Source organism: Tasmannia lanceolata, unplaced genomic scaffold, assembly GCF_043159265.1.
Source record: "Tasmannia lanceolata isolate RefF3 unplaced genomic scaffold, GAP_Taslan_0.1 ptg000018l, whole genome shotgun sequence".
Taxonomy (NCBI): Eukaryota; Viridiplantae; Streptophyta; class Magnoliopsida; order Canellales; family Winteraceae; genus Tasmannia; species Tasmannia lanceolata.
The window spans coordinates 5,292,183-5,314,058 of record NW_027518695.1 but is presented as its reverse complement, the minus strand read 5'-3'; the positions used below and the strand labels follow the sequence as shown (position 1 = coordinate 5,314,058).

General features: G+C 36.9%; 1 protein-coding gene across 3 annotated transcripts; it reads right to left on the bottom strand.

Annotated features, from left to right (window-relative positions):
* Positions 1-207: 207 nt before the first annotated feature.
* On the bottom strand, positions 208-19,973 carry LOC143849448 (uncharacterized). Of its 3 annotated transcripts, none has more exons than XM_077358456.1 (10): positions 19,789-19,973; positions 17,181-17,236; positions 13,657-13,801; positions 5,940-6,001; positions 5,470-5,582; positions 5,280-5,382; positions 2,220-2,447; positions 1,842-2,060; positions 1,475-1,735; positions 208-844 (listed from the first exon to the last, which is right to left on the bottom strand). In XM_077358456.1, exons 3-10 carry the CDS (start codon positions 13,760-13,762, stop codon positions 542-544), a joined length of 1,395 nt encoding a protein of 464 aa, XP_077214571.1. In that variant the 5' UTR covers positions 13,763-13,801; positions 17,181-17,236; positions 19,789-19,973; the 3' UTR covers positions 208-541. The 3 variants fall into 3 exon arrangements, with proteins under 3 accessions (XP_077214571.1, XP_077214569.1, XP_077214570.1); XM_077358454.1 differs by having other exon boundaries at positions 13,657-13,783; positions 19,789-19,866; XM_077358455.1 differs by lacking the exon at positions 17,181-17,236 and having other exon boundaries at positions 13,657-13,783; positions 19,789-19,940.
* Between the last annotated feature and the right edge of the window lie 1,903 nt (positions 19,974-21,876).

Genomic DNA, 21,876 nt, shown 5'->3' with positions numbered 1-21,876 from the left:
ACTACAAAAGGCAACAGCTCACATTCTCTGACCAAAAACCCACGGATCAGATGTTTTAAAGATCATTGGAATGGTTTTTTTTTTTTTTTGAAAGATAATGGGAATGTTGGTCTGTGGACAATCTAGAGGGCACATCAGATGTAGGGTGCAGACCAGTATCAACCCTCAAAGAATCAATGACCAACCAAATAAGCAAAACAATAAATCTGTAGGCAAAAAGTGAGGATATCGATTACCTTTGCTTCAAAATACTAAGTCTGACAGTAAAATAAAGTCCGCAACAAGAACAAAACTAGAAGATCACTCGGCCAGGACCATCAGAAAATCCATGCTAAAAAACATAGAAACTAAAATGAACCAAAATAATATGAATTCAAGTGTTTTCTTCTCCATCTCACTAAAATAATATGAATTCAAGTGTTTTCTTCTCCATCTCACGAAAATTGTTCCTAAAAGTTGTCTTCCCACCAACATTTCAACTCTCTTACGCACAAGGCTTGTGTACTATAGGTTTCAGTTTCTTACCTGTGTGTGCGGGGATTTAGATGGGCGAGGCAGGGACTTCGAGTGTGACTCCGGCTTGAATCTGGCCCCAACCAATGAGACGCCAGTGTTTCTCAACTCGCCGACTGAGGGCGACCTTCTCCCCTTTGCTGGTGCACACGGGGGAGGTGAGCTGCAGCTTGGCGAGATCGTTCTTCACAGCAACCACTCGAGCTCCTGTTGACATGGACCCAATGTTCAGCATCAGAATTTCGGCTTTGGTCAACTTTGACACTTTTCCCTGCTTCTCTGAACCCTTTGTCCTGACCCCCAGAAGCCGTCGTAGCAAAAAGAAATTGACCTGCACAATGATAAGGGAATGAATAGGTATAACAAGGATAATGTAGATGAACCCTTCATTGACAAAGAAAAACTCAAAAAAATCCCATAAAATGATAATCATGTACATTTCAGTTTTTCTTTGGAAATACACATGATTATCGTCCCTAATAAAGTCATTGAGCACAACAAACATCTGCTGGGCCCCACAATTGATAATCATGTACATGGTCCACACCAGTACCTCTGCTGCCGTTCTTTCCAAAGAAAAAATAAGGGTCACCATCGTCCCTAGTAATGGTCCAAACCAAGTGTTTGTTGAGCCCAATAACATTATTTGGGACGATGGTGACCCTTCAAATTATGACGGTCCAGAAAATGAAAATTTAACAGCAACGAATTTCCAAAGCTCAGGTGATGGTTAGGAGATTTTTAGGTACATGGTCCATCAATTGTGGGGCTCAGCAGACAACGGGTTCGGATCAGAAACTGGTCAACATGACCTGTATGTTTTCCACGTACTTGCAGACACCAATGCAACTCCTCTTAATACTTAAGCTCCCCACAGTTATTAATCAGGAGCAAACCAGCTAGTTGGTACACTAGAAATATTTACTGCATTTATTGGAAAAGATCCTCAAATAAAACGTACCTCTAGTTCAACAAAAACATCAGGGAGTGTCCCAACCTCTCCAAGGACCTGACCCACCAGCCTGTCAGCTCGTGTCAATGTGGGATCCATTGTAGTGCCAACACCGATGAGACCGCCAGGAACAGCAAATTGCAGCTCATTCTGCTCGGCATATAGCGAAACTATTCTCGAATATATCGGGGTGCACTTTATGTTACCAACCTCGTCTTTTACAACAATGCCTGGACGGACCTCGATATATTGATTCACTTTCAAAACACCCTGCAATAACATCGTAGTCGGACCAGACAAAAAAGTTCAATAGAGCAGCACAAATCTCCGAATGGAAATATGTACAAAAATATGAAATTATGCAAAATAAACTTACCCTGAGGATGCTCCCACCAGCAACACCACCCTTTATCTCATCAACCTCAGAACCAGGCTTATTCACATCAAAAGACCGGATGACTATCATGTTTGGTGGCGAGACAAAGTTCCTCTCCGGGATGGGAATTTTGTTAACAATGTACTCGCACACAACATCAATATTATATTTCAACTGTGCAGATATAGGCACTACTGGCGCTCCATCAGCAATTGTTCCCTGCAAGTGAAATTCAAAAATTAAATCCACCCAGATGAAGTTGATAGACAAGGCAATCATGGCACAAAGGAATCAGCTTTGTGAACACTCAAAGAGTCACGTATAAGATATGGTCCACCATAACTGACCTGAATAATACCATTCATATAAAACACTGACCTGAATAAACTTTTGAACTGCTTCATGCTGGTTGATAGCCACACTTTCTTGAACAAGATCGATTTTATTTTGTAAAATAATAATATGCTGGAGACGCATAATTTCAACAGCAGCAAGATGCTCAGAAGTCTGAGGTTGGGGACAACTTTCATTACTGGCTATCAAAAGCAATGCTCCATCCATGATTGCTGCTCCATTAAGCATGGTTGCCATAAGAATATCATGACCCTTGGGAGGAGAAAACAAAACAATAAAGGTCAGACAAGAAAAAAAATGATGCAGCCCTCCTTGACACATCAATATCATGATCATATGAAGATTTTGGCTATTCATCCAATTGATATCAGTCAACATATACCCCAATACCCTGTCTAGCAGTCGATTCATACAAGAGTGTTTTTACTAAATAGGTAAAAGAAAAGGCAAGTAATAGTCAGGTAGGACAGCTTTGACTTTTACTACTGTCAAGAACTCCAGACCATAGTTTCAAAACAACCTGATGTAGGATGTTCTTCGTTTTTAGGTCTCTTTTAGTTGGTTTCTTGGGGTATCTTTAGTTAGGTTAGCATGAGCTATAGTTTAGCTAGGAATCTTAATCCTAATCCTAACCTTAGTTGGATTAGAGATAGAGTTTATCCTAATCCTAGAGAAGAGTTTGAGCAGCAGAAGAATTTGATTTCTATAAGTAAGGACATGTGTATAGAGAGAATTTCAGATCTTTTCATTAAATAATAAACTCAATTTCAGATTTTTATCTTACTTGTGGATTCAAGGGTTTTTATCAAAGGAGACGGTGTTCTTCTACAGGGTTGAAGACGGTGTTCTCCTTTCCATCTTCTAGCTTCCGCCACGTCAACTAGTATCAGGGCAAGGATTATCGGATAGAAACAGCTTGATTAACCATCAAATCACCACCAACCGAGAGGCCCGGATTTCTGGTGTGGATTTGCCACACAAAGGTCCAGCTTCCAGTGTTTCAAGCTAGTTTTTACTTCCCATTAAACTCAGCCCTGTCTTCTACCCTCGGTCGAGAATCCAAAAACTTCCATAATTTTAGGCTACTCCTGTTTACATCCTAAATTTTCGCCCAATAACCCTACAAAATAGCCGAATAAAGACATTTTCTTCCTTGGTCCTGAAAGCTTTGCAAATCCCTCCTTAATTCCCTATCTTTGAGGTACCTTTATCCCAGCCCAATTTGTTCCTGTTGCAGCCGCCTAAACCATCACCCGAGACACACTCTTTATCTCCTTATTTCCAGCAACACAGGCGACCCAAACTGTTCCAAAACTCATCAAACAGCCCTAACCGAGAACCCAACCCTGCAGGTTTTGCCGCAAAACAAAACTACCCGAGCACCTTTCTCCTTAATTTTAGCCACACGAACCGAAATAACCAGCAACACCCCCTTTTTTTGTGCCAGACAAAAGCCAATTGCAGCCTTGCTTTGATTCCCATTCTCAGTGCCTCAACAGCCACCTCTACCCACCTAAAACACCCTATTTCTCAGCCTCTACCTATCCGAGAATCCCCATAGTCTTCCTTTATTTCAGCCTTTTTTCTGTGTTTGTTGATCACAACATACCACCCACCTCCACCAGAAATTCTGCTCCTCACCTGCGAATGGAAATTTGCAGACACATGGTGAAACGATTCTATAGCTAGGTGTTTGTCTCCTGAAGTTACGCATGCAACTTGAGATGATAGAAATCATTAGAGTCTTAACCATCACATTTCCTAGCAGTTTCACATTGTCAACAAGGAATACCTCCATGGTCAATTGGAAAGAACGGGGAGTGGATTAAGTCACCATCTTCTACCATGAACCGATTTTGCCTTTTCTCGTTTAAACTCTATCTGATTGAAATTGTTGCCACCACAAGAATGTGCAGCCCTTTGAGTGTAATAATCCCTAACTTTAACCTTTTGGCTTAGAAAAACTACAGCTACACAAAAAGCCTTTCTACTTCAGCCAACTATTCAAGTACTTGCGCCGAGTGATCCTATCCACAAAACTTGGTGTGTCAATGGGATATCCCAACTGCTTCCACCAAGTCCGTGTTGTTGGAAATGTGTTCCTCAGTGCACAAAACCTGCTATTTTCATCATCAAGCAACTCAAGAAGTGGAGCACGCAGATTGATGGGGGGCAAGGAGAATATAGGGCTTCCAACGACATTATCAGCCCAAATTCCACTTGCTCCAATTGATGCCAAAATTGTTGAATCAATTATTTAAAGCTTGAAACTCCTTTTGCTCGCATAGTCTTGTTGGATTGATAGGTTATTTCCTCATACAGTGACCCAAGAAAATTAACGACCAAACAGGATCTAATTCTAACTAAAATAATCTAGTATTAAAAAAAAAAAAATTTAGAAACAAGAAAAATATAGAGAGAAGTAGGGTAAAACTCTAACAAGCACTCAAAGAAACACCATCAATAGCATGAAATATCCCTATCTTTTTCTTTCTGTTTGAGAACAAGAACAATAGCATGAAATATCCCTTTCTCTTTCTTTTCTTTTACCTTTTTATATGGTAGCCCTAGGCGTGATTCCATATGAATTTCCTTGCTTTGCACCCAAAAAAAACAATAGAGCAGAGAGATGAAGTAGAGACTAGAGAAAAGAGTGTGGTAAAACTCCAAGCACTTGAAGAGAACAAGACCGATATCAGGAAAAGAGCACCCCAGCCCCCTCTCCTACCTTTTTATATGGTAGCCCTATGCATGATTCCATACGAATTCCCTTTCTTTGCACCCAAAAAAAAAGACAATAGAGCAGAGATGTGACTTATATAAATTCCCTTGCATCATGCCAAAACAAAAACCCTCCCAAAAGGTGTAATAAAGTGAAAATCCCTATAAAACCTGTTTCAAGTAAATAACAGAAAACAAACTTATAAAAAGTTAGACCAGCATTGGGATTCTGCGCACAAATCGGTCCATTTTTTTCTTTTTCTGTACCTCCTTGATGTAATTTGAATGGAGCTGCATCAATTTTAAGCAATGTGGGAAATTTCAATTCCAGATGGATAGAGAGAGAAAGGTCAATCATCTCACCGGGCAGTCCACAAAAGAAACATGCCTCAAGAGTTTCATCCGAGCATTCTCAAATCCTGGGACATCACACAGAGGACTGTCTTCTTTTCCACTTCCATAGGCCCTGCAGACATAATTTGAAGAGAAGTCACATAATGTTGCACATGAGAATGAAAAAAACAAGAATAAAATTTCAAAGACATCACCATACTTGTAGCACATGGGTCTAAGGCATCGTTCTTCTTCACATTTGTATATTTTTGCATTAGCATACCCCAGCTTGATAGTAATATTACGCTCCAACTCATTTTTAAACCGGACAGTCTGTAGAAAAGGAAAAGAAGATGAGGAATGCTTTTCAGTTTTTATGTATTTGAACGTTTGTAAAGGAACTGCTAGTGTGCCTTACACTCGAGCTATAGTTAACATAATGTTATTCCCAGGTAGAAGCAACAATATGAAAAATAAAAATTTGTTCATTAAACCTGTTCAAGCATTGGTCATAGAAATTCAATTAATTTCGAAACAAGCTAAAAAATAGGCACTCTCCATCTTGATTCTCTGTTTCAATTCTTTGAAATACCATCATTATTAGTTTCATAAGATTCAGGTAATAAGAGAGCCAAATGTATGCCTATCTAAATTGAAATTTTGAACTCTATAGAAAACATACACAGTTACCTGGACACCAGATATTGCTTTTACAACAGTTGATTTCCCATGTGCCACATGACCAATAGTACCTGGGACAAAAAATTGTCATAAGCATCTCAAAATTTCAACCATAATGGAAGGAAAGGAATTTTTCTCAAGAAATCAAATGGAAAATATTTAAGATGATGCCAACGTCTCAATGACGATGTGAGGAATATAATAATCAATCATAACTGCAGCTTACTTGCATCTGGTAAGAGAAGACTAAACATGGCTTGGAGTTTATAACATATTCACAAGTATATACTGTACAAGGAGATGATATTCTCACTCCCTTGTTTTGATACTGGAAGTGCTCTCTTTATTTTAACTTCTATGATTATTTGTAGTAAAGAGCTTATTGAGTATTACAATAACCAATGAGAAAAGTGTAAAATATTAGTAGGGCTGAAAACATAAAAACAAGGGTCTGCCAATATCAACTCCCATTGTGTAAGTGTGTATTATTTTATTAATTTATATGTATATATATATAGAGAGAGAGAGAGAGAGGAAAGTGTCTCTAGTCTCTCCCCTAGATAAGCTTATCTACTCCTCCCTTTAAAAAAACACAGTGGGCCCACGCTGTTTGGATGATCCAAAGCATTCATTTGATAGGTCCTAACATAGATAGGGTGTGCCCAAAATATCAGCACCAAAGGGTCATCCTAGAACTTCGTTTTGTGGGGCCTTGTGGTACCCAGAATGGACACATATAAACGTCAACGCTTATATGCGTCCATTTTGGACACGGTGTGCCCCACAAAATGAAGTTCTAGGATGACCCTTTGGTGCTGATTTTTTGGGCACACCCTATCTATGTTAGGACCTATCAAATGAATGCTTTGGATCATCCAAACAGCGTGGGCCCACTGTGTTTTTTTAAAGGGAGGAGTAGATAAGCTTATCTAGGGGAGAGACTAGAGACACTTTCCTCATATATATATATATATATATATATATATATATATATATATATATATATATATATGTTAAATTTTGGAGAGAAGATTTCACTAATCTTGAATATCTTGGATTAAATTACAAAGACAATTGATGGTGCTTATAAAGAGCACTTACATGATAGACATAGAAATAAATCAAGACAACTATGGAAAGAGATAAATATAAAATTTCTACCTACTAAGATTGGCCTAATTGCTAATTTAATTAAGCTACCTAATCTAGCTAGCTTTCCCATTCAACCCACTTGCCTAATCCCATTCAACCCACTTGTCTAATCTACACCAAGATAATCCAACGGTCTGATCTGACAAATCTTAACACGCCCCTTCAAACGTATATTGATTGAAAATCAATAAACGTTTGCTTACAATAAAATTTTCCAAATTGATTACAATAAAATGTCCCCAACACACTTAGCGATGCAATGCACAGCAACCTGATGAAGAAGGTCTTGATTGATGCTTCTTGCCAAATGTACACCAAAGCCGGTTTCCGAAAGGAAGCCACAATGGACTAGATGAGACTCAAGGCCCCTATGGACGAGTCTACATGAAATGGGTCACTATGGACCGTACCAATGCCAAAATTGGCGAAATTCCTCTATGGGCAAGAAACCCTCTCAGGCACGCACTCCAAGTGTCCGAGAATACACCTCAATGGACTGAAGCACCTCAACTGAGTAGAGTAGATACTATTTCAGGCACGTACCCCAAGGGTCCGAGGCATATACCTCAATGGACTAAAGCACCTCAACTGAAATAGTTTGGAAAAAGAAAGATTTGAAAGAAAAATAACATGGAGACAAACGACAACTAACGGCTTAAGGACGACAATTATTGGCAAACATAAAAGGTCAGAGGAACCCAAAGGAAAAAAAACAGCAAAGGGGGCAAGATAGATAAGGACTTGAAGAAGGGATTTATGGATCAAAAGAAGATTATGCAAATCCAAGGGGTGCTGATATTAATGTTGGCATGTATTTGTTTTTAAAGAACAGAAGCAAGAGGTGTGGTCATATAAAAGTTGGATATAGGCACTATCTTTTGCAAACCCAAGAGAAGGAAACGAGAGTACATCTACACAAGACAAAGGCAACATGGTGGCTGTTGAATAATATTACTTAGCTTGCTTCCCTTGTATCTTCAAGGTCTCCAGCCCATCAATCTTTCATTGATTAGAGAGCTTCATCCGTGTCTTGTCCCATCCAAAATAAAATATCACAACCTTCCTCTTCAAAGAAGAAACCAATATCACCCCCTTTGCAAAAAATTGGGAAGACAAGAAACAGCAAAGGTTTTTTTTTTTTGTTTTTTTTTTTTGGCTGGGCAACGTCCTCGAATCAGTGAAAGGCTAACATGCTCGGCATAGGTGCACAGTAAAAAGTAACAGCCACAAGCCCACAACACTGATGGAGTGGGAGTAGGATGGGGACAAGCAAGAAAGAGGTAATAAGCAAAAGCCATATGAAGAAGGCAGAGAGATAGGGTTTAGAGTTGCAGCGGTAGCGGTCCGGCGGACAGCCGATCTAGCCGTCTGCCGGAGAGAGCGGTGCTTCTAAGGTTGCGGTCAGCACAGGAACGGTCGCTCTAATGCCATGTTAAAATTTGGAGAGAAGATTTCACTAATCTTGAATATCTTGGATTAAATTACAAAGACAATTGATGGTGCTTATAAAGAGCACTTACATGATAGACATAGAAATAAATCAAGACAACTATGGAAAGAGATAAATATAAAATTCCTACCTACTTAGATTGGCCTAATTGCTAATTTAATTAAGCTACCTAATCTAGCTAGCTTTCCCATTCAACCCACTTGCCTAATCCCATTCAACCCACTTGCCTAATCTACACCAAGATAATCCAACGGTCTGATCTGATAAATCTTAACAATATATAAATAAATAAATGAAAGTTAATTTCATAGATATGGTGTGTACCAAAAATCAGGTGGTTAGGATCATCCTAACCCTTCCATTTGTAGAGGGAAAAATTGGGCAAATCCGTGGAGAAACAGCATCTGTCCATTTTTCAAATGTTGCTCAATAATGTGCTTTGTAAGCGCATAATGACGAACCAAGAGTAGAATGGGGAAGATATATCAAAATAAATAAATAAATACTGGAACAGGAAAGAGAACCACAAAATTGTGAATGGTACATGCAATCGTAGCAGCCTTGTAATTATGGTAACTATATTAACGAAATTGTTTAGGCAAAAAAGGCAACTAGAGAGTTTGGTCCAATGGACAGTTGCTAGATGCCTAGATGAGACCCAAGCAGCCAAAAAAAAGTACTATTCATGTTTGTATATCTATAGAATATAACTATATTATATAATTCTGTGTGGTCTATTTGCATATTACAACAAAAAAGAAACATGGCTTGGAGTTTATGACATATTCACAAGTATATACTGTACAAGGAGATGATATTCTCACTCTCTTTATTTTAAACTTCTATGATTATTTGTAGCAAAGAGCTTGCTGATTATTACAATAACCAATGAGAAAAGTGTAAAATATTACTAGGGCTGAAAATATAAAAACAAGGGTCTACCAATATCAACTCCCAATGTGGAAGTGTGTATTATTTTATTAATTTGTACATCATATGCCTATGATATCTATATACTATATAGCAGAAGAGAAAAGGAGAGAATTATTTGAATTTCTCCCAAAATTCTATGAGAATTACACGTCACTTTTTTTGACTTTTTTTAACAAAGGCACCCATTCAACCCACATATTTTCAATCCTACGCCCTCCTTTATGCTTTTTAACAAAGGCACCCATTAAAGCCACATAATTTCAATCCTACCCCCTCCTTTATGTTTTTTTAATTATGGAAACCTCTATAGATTGGAGGGCTAGGATCAGCCTATGGAAATGATTTTACGGGCACAACCTATTGATGTTGTGTTCAATCACATGGACGGTTTGGATCAACCTATGATGTGGTCCGTACAGTTCTTTGTCGGCCCGTGCATCGCACGGGTTTTTTTTACTAGTTATACTATATAGCAGAAGAGAAAAGAAGAGAATTATTTGAATTTCTCCCAAAATTCTAATAGAATTACACATCACTTTTTTGACTTTTTTTAACAAAGGCACCCATTCAACCCACATATTTTCAATCCTACCCCCTCCTTTATGCTTTTTAACAAAGGCACCCATTAAAGCCACATAACTTCAATCCTATCCCCCCTCCTTTATGCTTTTTTCATTATGGAAACCTCTATAGATTGGAGTGCTAGATAGATTGGAGTGCTAGGATCGGCCTATGGAAATGATTTTACGGGCACAACCTATTGATGTTGTGTTCCATCACATGGACGGTTTGGATCAACCTATGATGTGGTCCATACAGTTCTTTGTCGGCCCGTGCATCGCACGGATTTGGAGTATATATATATATATATATATATATATATATATATATATATATATATATATATGAAAGTTAATTTCATAGTTAGGGTATGTACCAAAAATCAGGTGGTTAGGATCATCCTAACCCGTGGAGAAACAGTATCTGTCCATTTTTCCCTTCACTTCTGGATAGGTTAGGATGATCCTAACGACCTGATTTTTGGTACAGACCCTATGCTTGTAAGGGCCTTTCAAATGAATGCTTTGGATCACCCTAAAAATGTGGGCTCACATGAGTTTTTGAGCTCCAGCTCAGATAAGCTTTCCTCATATGTGTGTGCGTGTGTGTGTGTGAGGAAATGGTTTGTGAGAAGCTGCTCAGATAAGCTTATATGAGCAGAGCTCACAAACATTTGGGTGGGGGGGGGGGGGGCACATCTGGAATTCTAGTGCATTCCAGTATGGCCGGAATGTTTCGGCTAGAACAAATTGTTTTTTTTTATCTTTTGAAAATTACATAATTTCCCTCCAACAGTTATATTTAGCATTTTGACCGTTTTACCCTTATTTTATATCCAGTTTTTTACCGTTTTATAATCGTTTGAAGAGTGTTTTTAGTCATTTTGTCTCCTCAAACAAAAAAATCCTAAATAAACCCATCTAAGCCCCCACTTCTTCACTTCTTTCACCTCTTTCACTACTTCTACACACTATCTCTCTCAATTCCTTTTAAGTTCTACTCATCCCTACTCATCTCAAAGGGTAATTTCAACATCCAAAGGTTTCTAAGGGTATTTTCAACATCCAAAGGGAGGCTTGGAAGATCCTACTTGGGTTGTTACGGGTGACGAAGATGATGACATTGATCTATAGGATGTCTCCAGGGATGTGGGTAGCGATGACGAAGGGAATCGTTCCATTGAGTATCATGATTCAGCTTATGACACCCTATAAGGAGATGACTTATGTTTGAGCGATGAGATGTAGTTTGTAATATTTATCATATTTTTTTCTTACTTCTTTATGTATTACGATAAGTTTAATGTTTTGAGTAATAAAATGTGTCTTTTTATTAAATTTGTTCAGTCTAATAGCTTTTTAGATTTTCTAACAATTTTCTATTTTTAAAAAATTTTAATTATTAAAAAAAATTATTTGAACGTAGCGGCTTTTACAAAACATAATTTCGAAAGGCCAAAACACTGAAACATCTCGTTCCACTAACCAAACCAAACGTCGAACGAAGCGGCATTGACAATTGGCATGCACAACTCGTGTAACAATTCTATGGCTACAAAGAGTCATGGAGCACAATTAAGTGAAAACGGTAACTTATACAACAAAAGACAATCCCGAAGGTATGACCCAAAGATTCTACGAGGCAGCTATAGACTAGAATCGTTGGCACAAGATGTCACTATATAGTATGTTGGAATATATAGTTTGATTAAGACTATTGAATCTTCTAAAGCAACGAATTCACAAGACACCAAATCATCTTGAACACAAAAAGGTGCCAAAAGTGACAGGCTGTGACTTCTGCACAACGTTCAAAAACCATTTGAGGCAACAAGGACCCTAGTGGAGGCATTTTCCATATAGAGAATCACCTTTTAAAATGTCTCTGTCTTTCATGGTTTGTATATGTGTCTTTGTTCTTGAAGGGGGGGGACCTTCTCAGTTAGGGGTGTAAACGGATCGAATTCGAATCGGATATGGCTATATCCGAATTCGATTACAGTATACACTATCCGAATTCGGATTCGGATTCGAATTTGACGGATATTTAATATCTATTACCGAATTCGTATCCGTCGGATATTTTTCGAATTCGGATATTAACCGTATCCGTTTATCCGGTAAATTCGAACATTTTATTGCAGCACTTTATCTTTCTTCTCATTCTTACTCCTCGAATAAATTTTCCAGACCCTAAAACCATACCTCTACCTTCTCTTCACAAAATTAACTCTCAAACCCTAAAATATATGAGATTCTCTTCTTCCTTTTAAAACAAAGGCAGAGTGAGAGAGGCGGTGGGGATGGATGATGGTAGTGGTAGTGGTCTTTGGGTTTTTTCTTTTTTTATGTATATGATGGAATGAGTTTGGGCTATTTTGAACAGTGGAAGTGGGAGTGCTAATTCTAGAAGATGAAGAGAAATGGGGATGGAGATGATGATTGGGTTAGAGATGGAGGTGACTGGCGGTAATGGAGGTGGCTGTGAGAAGGTGGAGAGGGGCGGCGGTGGATTTTGGTGGGATTGGAGACACCAAGGAATGCAGAAGATAGTGTCTCACCTCCTCCTTTCTCTTGCTTCTCCTTGCAAACCTTAGAAGTCCCCTCTTTTAATTGCATTTTGGGTTTTTAGATAACCCTAAGTTGGAAAATTGATCTGAGCCGTCCATTTACCATCAATGACTATGGCCTTTTTGCTCTATAATTCTCTAGAAACTATGCCATTTTCTTTCAATCACCATCATCCATTTGTCTTTTTCATCCTACAGCCCACATTTGTTGCTTCATAAAGAAGCCATGTCAAACTCCAAAAATGCCCTTAAAATGAGAGATTACTTCCTTTCCTACCCAAAACACTTTTTGTTTTTTTTTTTTTCTAAAAAGAAAATTTACTTTTCTTTTAGAAACAAAAGATAGTGTGTCATTACTAAAAATAAATATTAATGATATTATTAATAATAAATAAAAATAATTTACTTCTCGGATTCGGATGTTAAACCGATCGGATATACCATTTACCAGATTCGCATCCGCTAAGAGCCGGATATCTCATAAACGGATTCGGATAATATCCGCTTGAAACGGATCCGGATAATATTCGCTTTAAACGAATTCGGATGCGGATGGTAATCGAATTTTCGAATATCCTTTTACACCCCTATTCTCAGTCTTCTTTTAATGAATTCTATTACCATTCAAAAAAAAAAAAAGAATCACCTATTAAAATCCATCTTTTGTTTCATGGAAATAAAGAACACCCGGTTACCCATGACATCCTTCATCTACAGGAAAACATTCTGCATATTACCCCACTTTGACAAGAATGCACTTTGTAAGCTTGAGGAAATCCCCAGCGAAAGGCTTGTCGTACCTATGATGATAATGGAAACAAACTAGTCGCATGCAAGTGGTAATCTCTCGATGCACACCATCCTATAAAGTATCGAATGAGTTGTATACTTGTATGCTTATAGCAACCAAAGTTGTTATGCAACAAATTTGAAAGCACACCATCCTGTAATGTATCAATATAAATTTCCTAAACAATGCTGCTAAACAGAATATAATTAGTGATATCATGTAAATTTCAAATTAAAATTAACATATGAAAGTGAAAGTAAAAAAAACTAACCAATATTAATTGTAGCCTGACGAGAAATGACTTCTGGAGACAGTGGATGTAGCTTTGCTACATCTAGTTTATTTAGATCTTGCTCCATTAACCCTTTTCGAGACATTTTTATTAGGCACTGTTGATCCTGGCAAAATAAAAAAGACTATTTGTTGTTACAGCAGATGTATTGAATTTTCAGAACTAAATGATAGCATGAGAAACAATATTCATAACCTTGTTAAAAGAATTTGACATGTATTATTATTATTATTATTATTATTATTTAAATGGCAACTTTGACATGTATTATATATTGATGCTTTGCGAGCTTTTAGGCAATGATTCTAGTGACATCAAATCACAATATTGGCATTGTTATGAGAAACATCCCTATTACATCTTAACCAAAATATCATATTCATAAAGACTAGTTTCAAATTTTGACTACACCCAAAATCATGATATGATATACATTTCCTAGGAACAAGTAAGATCATTATCCAATAATCTGATTTCTATAAACACATGATTATTCTTCATGTATCAACGGGCAATCAAGTAAAACTGCTAAGATTTATGTAATAACCAAGTATTTACCATGATAACTTTACACATTTACAAATCTATTGATCATTGCCGACAATGATAATTGAAAAATGATCTACATAATCCATAGAAGCAATGTTATATGATCCCATTTGGAAGTAGATTTCAATAAAAAAATGTTCTTGATTTACTAAATGCATAGATACTCCATATTTAATAATAATCACAAGGCCAACAGGTGGAATATTATATGATACCATTAGGAAGTAGATTTCAAAATAAAAAAAATGTTCTGGATGTACTAAAATACATAGGATGATGTATTTAATAGTAGTCACAAGGTCAGAAGGGTTGTACCAACACGGACGGTGGGGTGGGGGTCGTTTATTCATAAAATGCAAGAAAGACGTGCCAAAATTAGCTTAAATGCGGCCAAAATGTATATCACTATACCAGGACAGTTCATCAGTCGGTGCTCTCTTGTAACCAACATAATAAAATACCGTGACCTATAATACCTATATGCGGAGATGGATAGGGCACGGGCACGGGTATAGAGAAAAAAGTTGACATTTTCAAAAATCTTGGAAGGAAACACCGCTATCTCATTACAATGAGATAAGAAACAAGACATGTGCAAATAAAACACCATAAAAACTAAAATATATTAAAAATTAGAAGATGGAATATTGAAGTAGCAACTATATGGCTCCTACACACAAAATTATAATTTAAAATATGCTACACGAACACGAAAAACATGTGTTAGTTGATTCAGATGGAGTGACATATGCTTGAAACATTATATCTATTTTAACCAACAGAAGTAGTCATAAAGTATCCTGTTGTAAAATGTTGGATACAGTATACATTGAGCTTATACAAGTATCCGGGTATAATCAATCATGAGATGCCCTTATCATTTATCATTCAACTCTTCTCAAAAATCTTGTAAGGAGATACGGGTATCCCATTACAATGACACAAGAAACAAGACATGTGCAAATAAAACACCATAAAAACTAAAATATATTAAAATTAGAAGACAGAATATTGAAGTATCAACTATAAGACATGTTTGATTTCCCTCCTAATAAGGTGAGAATAGGTCATTGCACTATTGTATGGACATTCATAATAGAATTCAAATGCTTCAAGTCCAGTTGAATCTATAGAATCAAATAGAGAGAACCCCAAATCTTTTCTTTGACAATACACTCGAAACCCATATGATCAACTCAAAAAATGCAATTCAACAAAACAGAAAGAAAAAGGATGCTGCAGAGAATGACTAACTTCCGATTTCAAAGAAAACCTTCCAAAGAGGAAATTAATAGAGAGCTTCAATAATGGATATTCCTGCCTAATTTCAACCTAAGCAGTAATATATTCCTGCCTAATTTGAAGCAACAAAACTGTGAATCATATTAAATGGGTATTCCATCATCCTACAACAACATAACATGGATCCAAACAGAAAGAAACAAACAATAAGATGCTATCAACACATCATATTTACAACAAAAAACAATAATGAGTCATCACCAACCCCTCAAATCAAATTAAACTATATACTTAAGAAACCAAATACCCATCCCAAATCATATCCCTAATGCTTTGTTTGGTTGCCGGGTTTTTTTTGTTCCTGGGAGTTATGTGGGAGAGTAAGTTAAATTTTGGTCCCATCCCATGTTTGGTTGCCTTTTAGCACTAGGTTTATTTTAATCCCACTCTTGTAATGATTACTTGTGGGGTGAATTTTTTAATCCCACTTTTGTAATGATTGCCTTTTCATCCCATCCCAAGATAACCCCAGGAACAAAAATAAACTCAGGAACCAAAAATAAGCTTGAGAAGAATTTTTTTCTACCCAACAGTTCAAGCAACCAAACAAAGGTTTTTTTTTTCCCACCATATCTCCCAGGGTATTTTTTTCTCCCACATAACCAAACATGGGATTTTTATTTTACCAGGATACTTCTAGGACTTTTTTTTTCCCACCTATCTCCCAGGGTATTTTTTTCTCCCACATAACTCCCGGGAACAAAAAAAACCCGGCAACCATACAGAGCATAAAACACTCACAAAAAAAATACCCTAGATCTTGCAAAATAGATGGGAAATGAAAATAAAATAAGACTCCTGACAGACAATCAGATTACAAGAAACTGAAAATAATAACAAAACAGTAACAAATTAAAAACATTAAAAAAAAAAAAGTAATCAATTGAAAGAAAGAAGCTCAAACTTACAGAGACGAATCAGAAACGCTATCAGATGCAAAAGTTACTAGAAACTTTGCATGGAGAGACAGAGATGGAGGTAGGGTTTCACTAGGCCTACGGTTTCTCGAGAAAAAGAGAGATAAAGTTAGGGTTTTGCGAGATCTTCGAGGCAGAGATGAAGTCGCGAGATCTAGGGTTTGTGGAGATAGAAAGATGGAATTTTGAGATCTAGGTTTTGTATAGAGGAAGAGATGGTGTGGGGAGATCTATAGGAAATACAGTATTTGAGTCGCGAGATCTAGGGTTTCGCCATCGTCATCGCCATGTTAGGATTTGTGGAGAAATTTCTGGTCAAGAGAAAGGGAGGCGGAGTTATGCTCTGTTCTCTTGCATGGAAAGGAAAGGAAAGGGAACGGAAGTGAAGGAAACTGATGTGGCAGAAAGGAAAGGAAAGGAAAGGAAAAGAAACCTGACAGAAAACCTGTCAGATGAGCGTTTTGTTGTACAGGGTTTCTGATAGAAAGTTGACAGAAACTAATAGAAATTACAGATATATGTGTTTCGTTGCAGGGAAAGTCAATAGAAAATTGTTAAACAGAAACTGTGACAAACTAACATGCAGAATGATGCCTAGTCTAAAATAAGCAGGTCCAACATATGGTTTAAACGCAATACCACGTAACAAATATAAGAAGCCTCAAACACGACATGAAATGGGGCTTGTAACACATAAAAAGATTATAAAAAAGAGATCAAGATTATAATGCAAACCTCAGGAAAGTTTAGGAACACGATTGATAGTAGGCTATCGATAGTAGGATGGTTACCTGCAAAAGAAGAAATCAATCAAAAAAACATGACTAAGAAAGATGATAATGCAACAATAGAATGACAAATCCAACATGAAATACGCCCTGCAATCCTAATAAGACATCCAAATGTGTGTGTACTATTGATGTAAACAAAAAGAGTGTAAACAAAAAGAGCAAAATAAGCACCCAAATAAAAGCCCCAAAGTAGCGTTTCCGATGGTGGAGACAACACAAAAATAGCACCCAAATTAAATCAGATTTAAGCACAAAATCCGAAACCCAAACTCAGATCTAAAAATCAGGATCCCTAAAAGCAGAGAAACCCCCAAAAAAATTAAAAATTTCGAAACCCTATTATCATATTTCAACAAAAATATAAACCCTAGATCAAACATTAAAAAAACTAGCTATAAAATGGTAAAATCCTATGAAAGCAAATGCAAAAACCCAACCCAACATATGAATCAGAAACTATAAACCCTAACCCTGACCCATCCGTTAAAACAAAAACCATCTGTTAAAAAACAACCCACAAAACCCTATTTCACCAGATTTACCGACAATAAAAAAATCAAAGTGAAAAGAAGAGAGCTAGAGAGAAAGAATGTCCCATCGTTTGAAGTGAGAGGTTGTAGAAACCACAAAAACCACTGAAAAAGGGAAAAAAACACTGGTGGAGAAAGAAGAGAGATAGAGACAGAATGTTACCTGGTTCGAAGGTTGAGAGGGTGGAGAAGAAGAGCAATGGTGGAGACGCCCAAACCCGAGGTTGAAGACGACACCCGAAGTGCCTTTTTTCTCGTCAAAGACGTTGGGTCACGGGAAACTCAAAGAAAAGAGGTCCTTCCGATATGTGAGCTCGGAAATGGGGCGACAGTAAAGTTGTGGAAATAACAATTACACATAGTTATTTTGGTTTTTCCACGTATTTTTTAAACGATTCTGCGGAAACTAAAAGAACACCGAAAAATTCCGTTTCCGTGGAAAATAACTGGTGTTTCCATGGAAAAGGCGGGGGGAAAGAAAACAAAACAAAACAACACAGCATTATGCTCTGTTCTCTCGTCGGGAAAGGAAAGGGAAGGGAAGGAAACTGATGTGGCAGAAAGGAAAAGAAACCTGACAGAAAACCTGTCAAACAAGCGTTTTGTTGCAAAGAAACTAACAGAAACTACAGAAATATGTGTTTCGTTGCAGGGAAACTCAATAGAAACATGTTAAACAGAAACTATGACAAACTAACATGCAAAATAATGCCCACATAGAAACTAGTCTAAAATAAGTGGGTCCAACATATGGTTTATAATTTGCATATCAAAATAAGAAAACTATGACAAACAAAAGATGAAAAATAACAATGCCAATCAAATTGTCACAAATATAGAGTTGCGAAAATATAAATCACGCAACCAACAACATAGACTTGAATAAAAGCTACATATGTATGCTAATTATCAACCAAATCCCAAAAGATGTTAAACCATTACCCTGACAAGAATCAAATAAAAGATAAAAGAAAAATGACCATCACAATGAACATGCATGCCATAGTAGGAGGCAACTGACTATACATTAAAATAAAATAAAATAAAATAAAAAAACATACAATATTGTGGGAATCAAATACAAGGCAAGAGTTTCAATAGCATTGTACAATAGTATTGATTGGATATGTTATGCGCAATGATGGCATTATAAATTGTAATTTGAATGAGCTCGGATGCTCAGATCCTGATTTTACATATAAAGCTCAAGATCAAGGAGTATCAAAAGTGAATAACTAAAAGATCCAAATATTGATTCAGAATGGAAGTATTTCTATGATCTATACTGCTATAAAGCTCGTGATCAAAACATATCAAAAATGAATAACTATTAGATCCAACCATTTATTGAAAATGAAAGTATTTCTATAATTTATACTGCCCACTCACCAACCCACACACCTTGCAAGAAAAAGAAGCACTGGCAGGTTGAATGCATAAAATATAAAAAACTGAATAAAACCCCACCAAGGATTTTACTGAATAATCAGAACACTAAAAAAAATTTAAAACTAAAACAGCTACATTAAATTACATTTGAATCAATGACTAGTCGTCAATAGTCTGATAACACACTAGAAAAAAAAAATGAAACCATTGCAGCTCAATGCAGAAAGTATGGAAGAAAGAATTAAAAAAAATACCCAGACGAAAAAAAAAACCTTACAAAAGAAATCATAGTAACTCGAAAACAAGGAACTAAAAAAATCAGAAACCCTAAATAGAAAATCTGAAACCCTAATCTTGAAATAAGAAACCCTAATCTTCAACAAACCGAACCCTAAACAACAACCCCAATAAAAATTTCCAATCAAAAAATCAGAACCCCAATCAGAAAATAAAACCCCAATAAAAAACCAGAAACCCTAATCTGTATAGAGCTCAAAAAATTATCTTGAAAAAACAGATTAGGGTTTAATATCTGCAAAACCATTGTTGCAATCTTCTTAAAAACGAAAAAAAAGGGAGAAAGAGAGAAAATGAAACACGAGAGAGAGAGAGAAGAAGGGAGAGAGAGAATACCTGGTTTGGGCGGTGGAGGGTGGCACACGGTGGAGAGGAGCAGAGAAGGGAGAGAGAAGAAAGGAGAGCTCGAGGGTTTTCTTTTCTTTACAACGCGAGAGTCACGCGAGAGTCGGGGAAAAGTCGGGTTTCCGATATAAACTATCGGAAACCTTGGCCGAGAAAAGTCGCGGAAATGACATTTCCACGTAATTATAAAAATGTTCCAAGTCTTAAATAAAAGTTTCCGAGGAAACTAACGAAACAACCAAAATTTTAGTTTCCGCGGAAAAAAACCATGGTTTCCGTGAAAACCCGACGGGAAAGAAAACAAAAGAACACGGCATTAGGTTTCGTTAGGAAAAGGGGTTTAGGAAAAAGGCTATTTTGATTGTGGATTCTGTTGTCATTTCTAAAATTATGAGAGGGAATTATTGGAAAGAGGTTCCCTCTCCCGCGCACAATCGGCTATAACACGGATTTCAGTGATTATGACCACGGATTTCGGTGGAGACTGACACTGAAATGGGGAAAGACCGAAACGGTATTTTATTTCGGCCGAAATTTAGGAATTTCGGTCGAAATTTAGTTTTTTCTGAAATTTCACCCAAAAAATCTTTTTTTTAATTAATTTAATATTTCACCGAAATTTCAGTAATTTCGGCCCAAATTTCAAAATTTCAGGGGTCCGAAACCATGCCAAAACAGAAATTTTAAACCATGATCATGACTGGACGTATATTTTGCTACAATCATATAATCAGATTATGAGGGATAAGTGATTATTAATCAACCAAACCAAGCAGCCATTTATGCAAAACCATTTGTACGAATGATTTTTAAAGGTATCCAAAAGAGGTCCCTAGACAGCACAATGACGGCAAGCAACATAATCGTGTCGAGTGGGAGGCACACATCTAGTCTTATAAATTATAACTAATAGGACAACCCGTGCACTGCACGTGTTTAAAATAAAAGATATGATTTTGATAACCATTACAAATTATTCAACATCCCATAATGGAGAAAACTTAAAAAGAATGATTTTACCATCTGATTCAAGCATCTCCAAGATTCAAACCTTGAAGCCCAGTGATTTCCTTTCTCCTATCTAGGATGCTTTGTTTGATATAGGTACCTAAAAGATCATAATGGGAAAAAATAAGGACAAATAGAAAGACAAGCATTAGAACATTGGTAGAAATAATTATAAAATCAACAAAGTCCATCTTATAGATACAGTAACCATTCAATCATTATAAATTCCTAACATCTCAGCATGGAGAAAACTTATGAACGGTGTTCTTTTAACATCTGAAACCCAGTTGAGAGGATTGATTTCCTAACTGGTGATCTTCTCACACGATCCTTCTCCGGCCTTCATTTCCTCTTTTCCTCCCTATGAGTAATACAGGAAGACAAAAAATCCTGTAATACAGTAATACAGGATTGATTTCTTTAACATCTGAAACCTTGAGATGGTACAAGACAGTACCATCTCTAACTCGGAACATAAGAGAGAGGGAGATTAAAAAATTCGGGATACAAAAATAGAACACTAAACCTAAGAGTTCAAACTACTTAATACTCTTGAGTTACATAATCGACTAGTTTGATGGGAGCATGTTGGGATCTTTGGGCGACCTTCTACGTGGATCACCTGAGAATATGAGGCTTCTCTCCCCTTAGTTGTCATGGATTACCAACTGCAATAAGAGAAGAACGTACGTGAGCCAAATGACCTTAGGTGTGTTCTTATAGAGAAGTCTATCCCTCGTCTCAAACATCTGCCCCTGTAGTTTATGTCTCTAAAATGATAAGTATTAAGGTATTTGATAGAAATCTTTACCTTATGATTCTAATATCACAGGGCCCACTGATCTCATGAGGGTGTTTGGATTGAAATCAGAATCGGCATTTGATTGTGTATCCGTCTATTTCAGTGTGGTTTGGCATATTAATGGCCTAAAGGGAAACCGTCGGCGGTATTTTTTTTATTGGAATATCATGTGGATTTTGATAGATATACCACCCGAAGATGTGGTATTCTTTATTCTAGGCCTCTCTCTCATCCAGGCAAAAATCTCTTCAAGCTATACTGCCCCACCC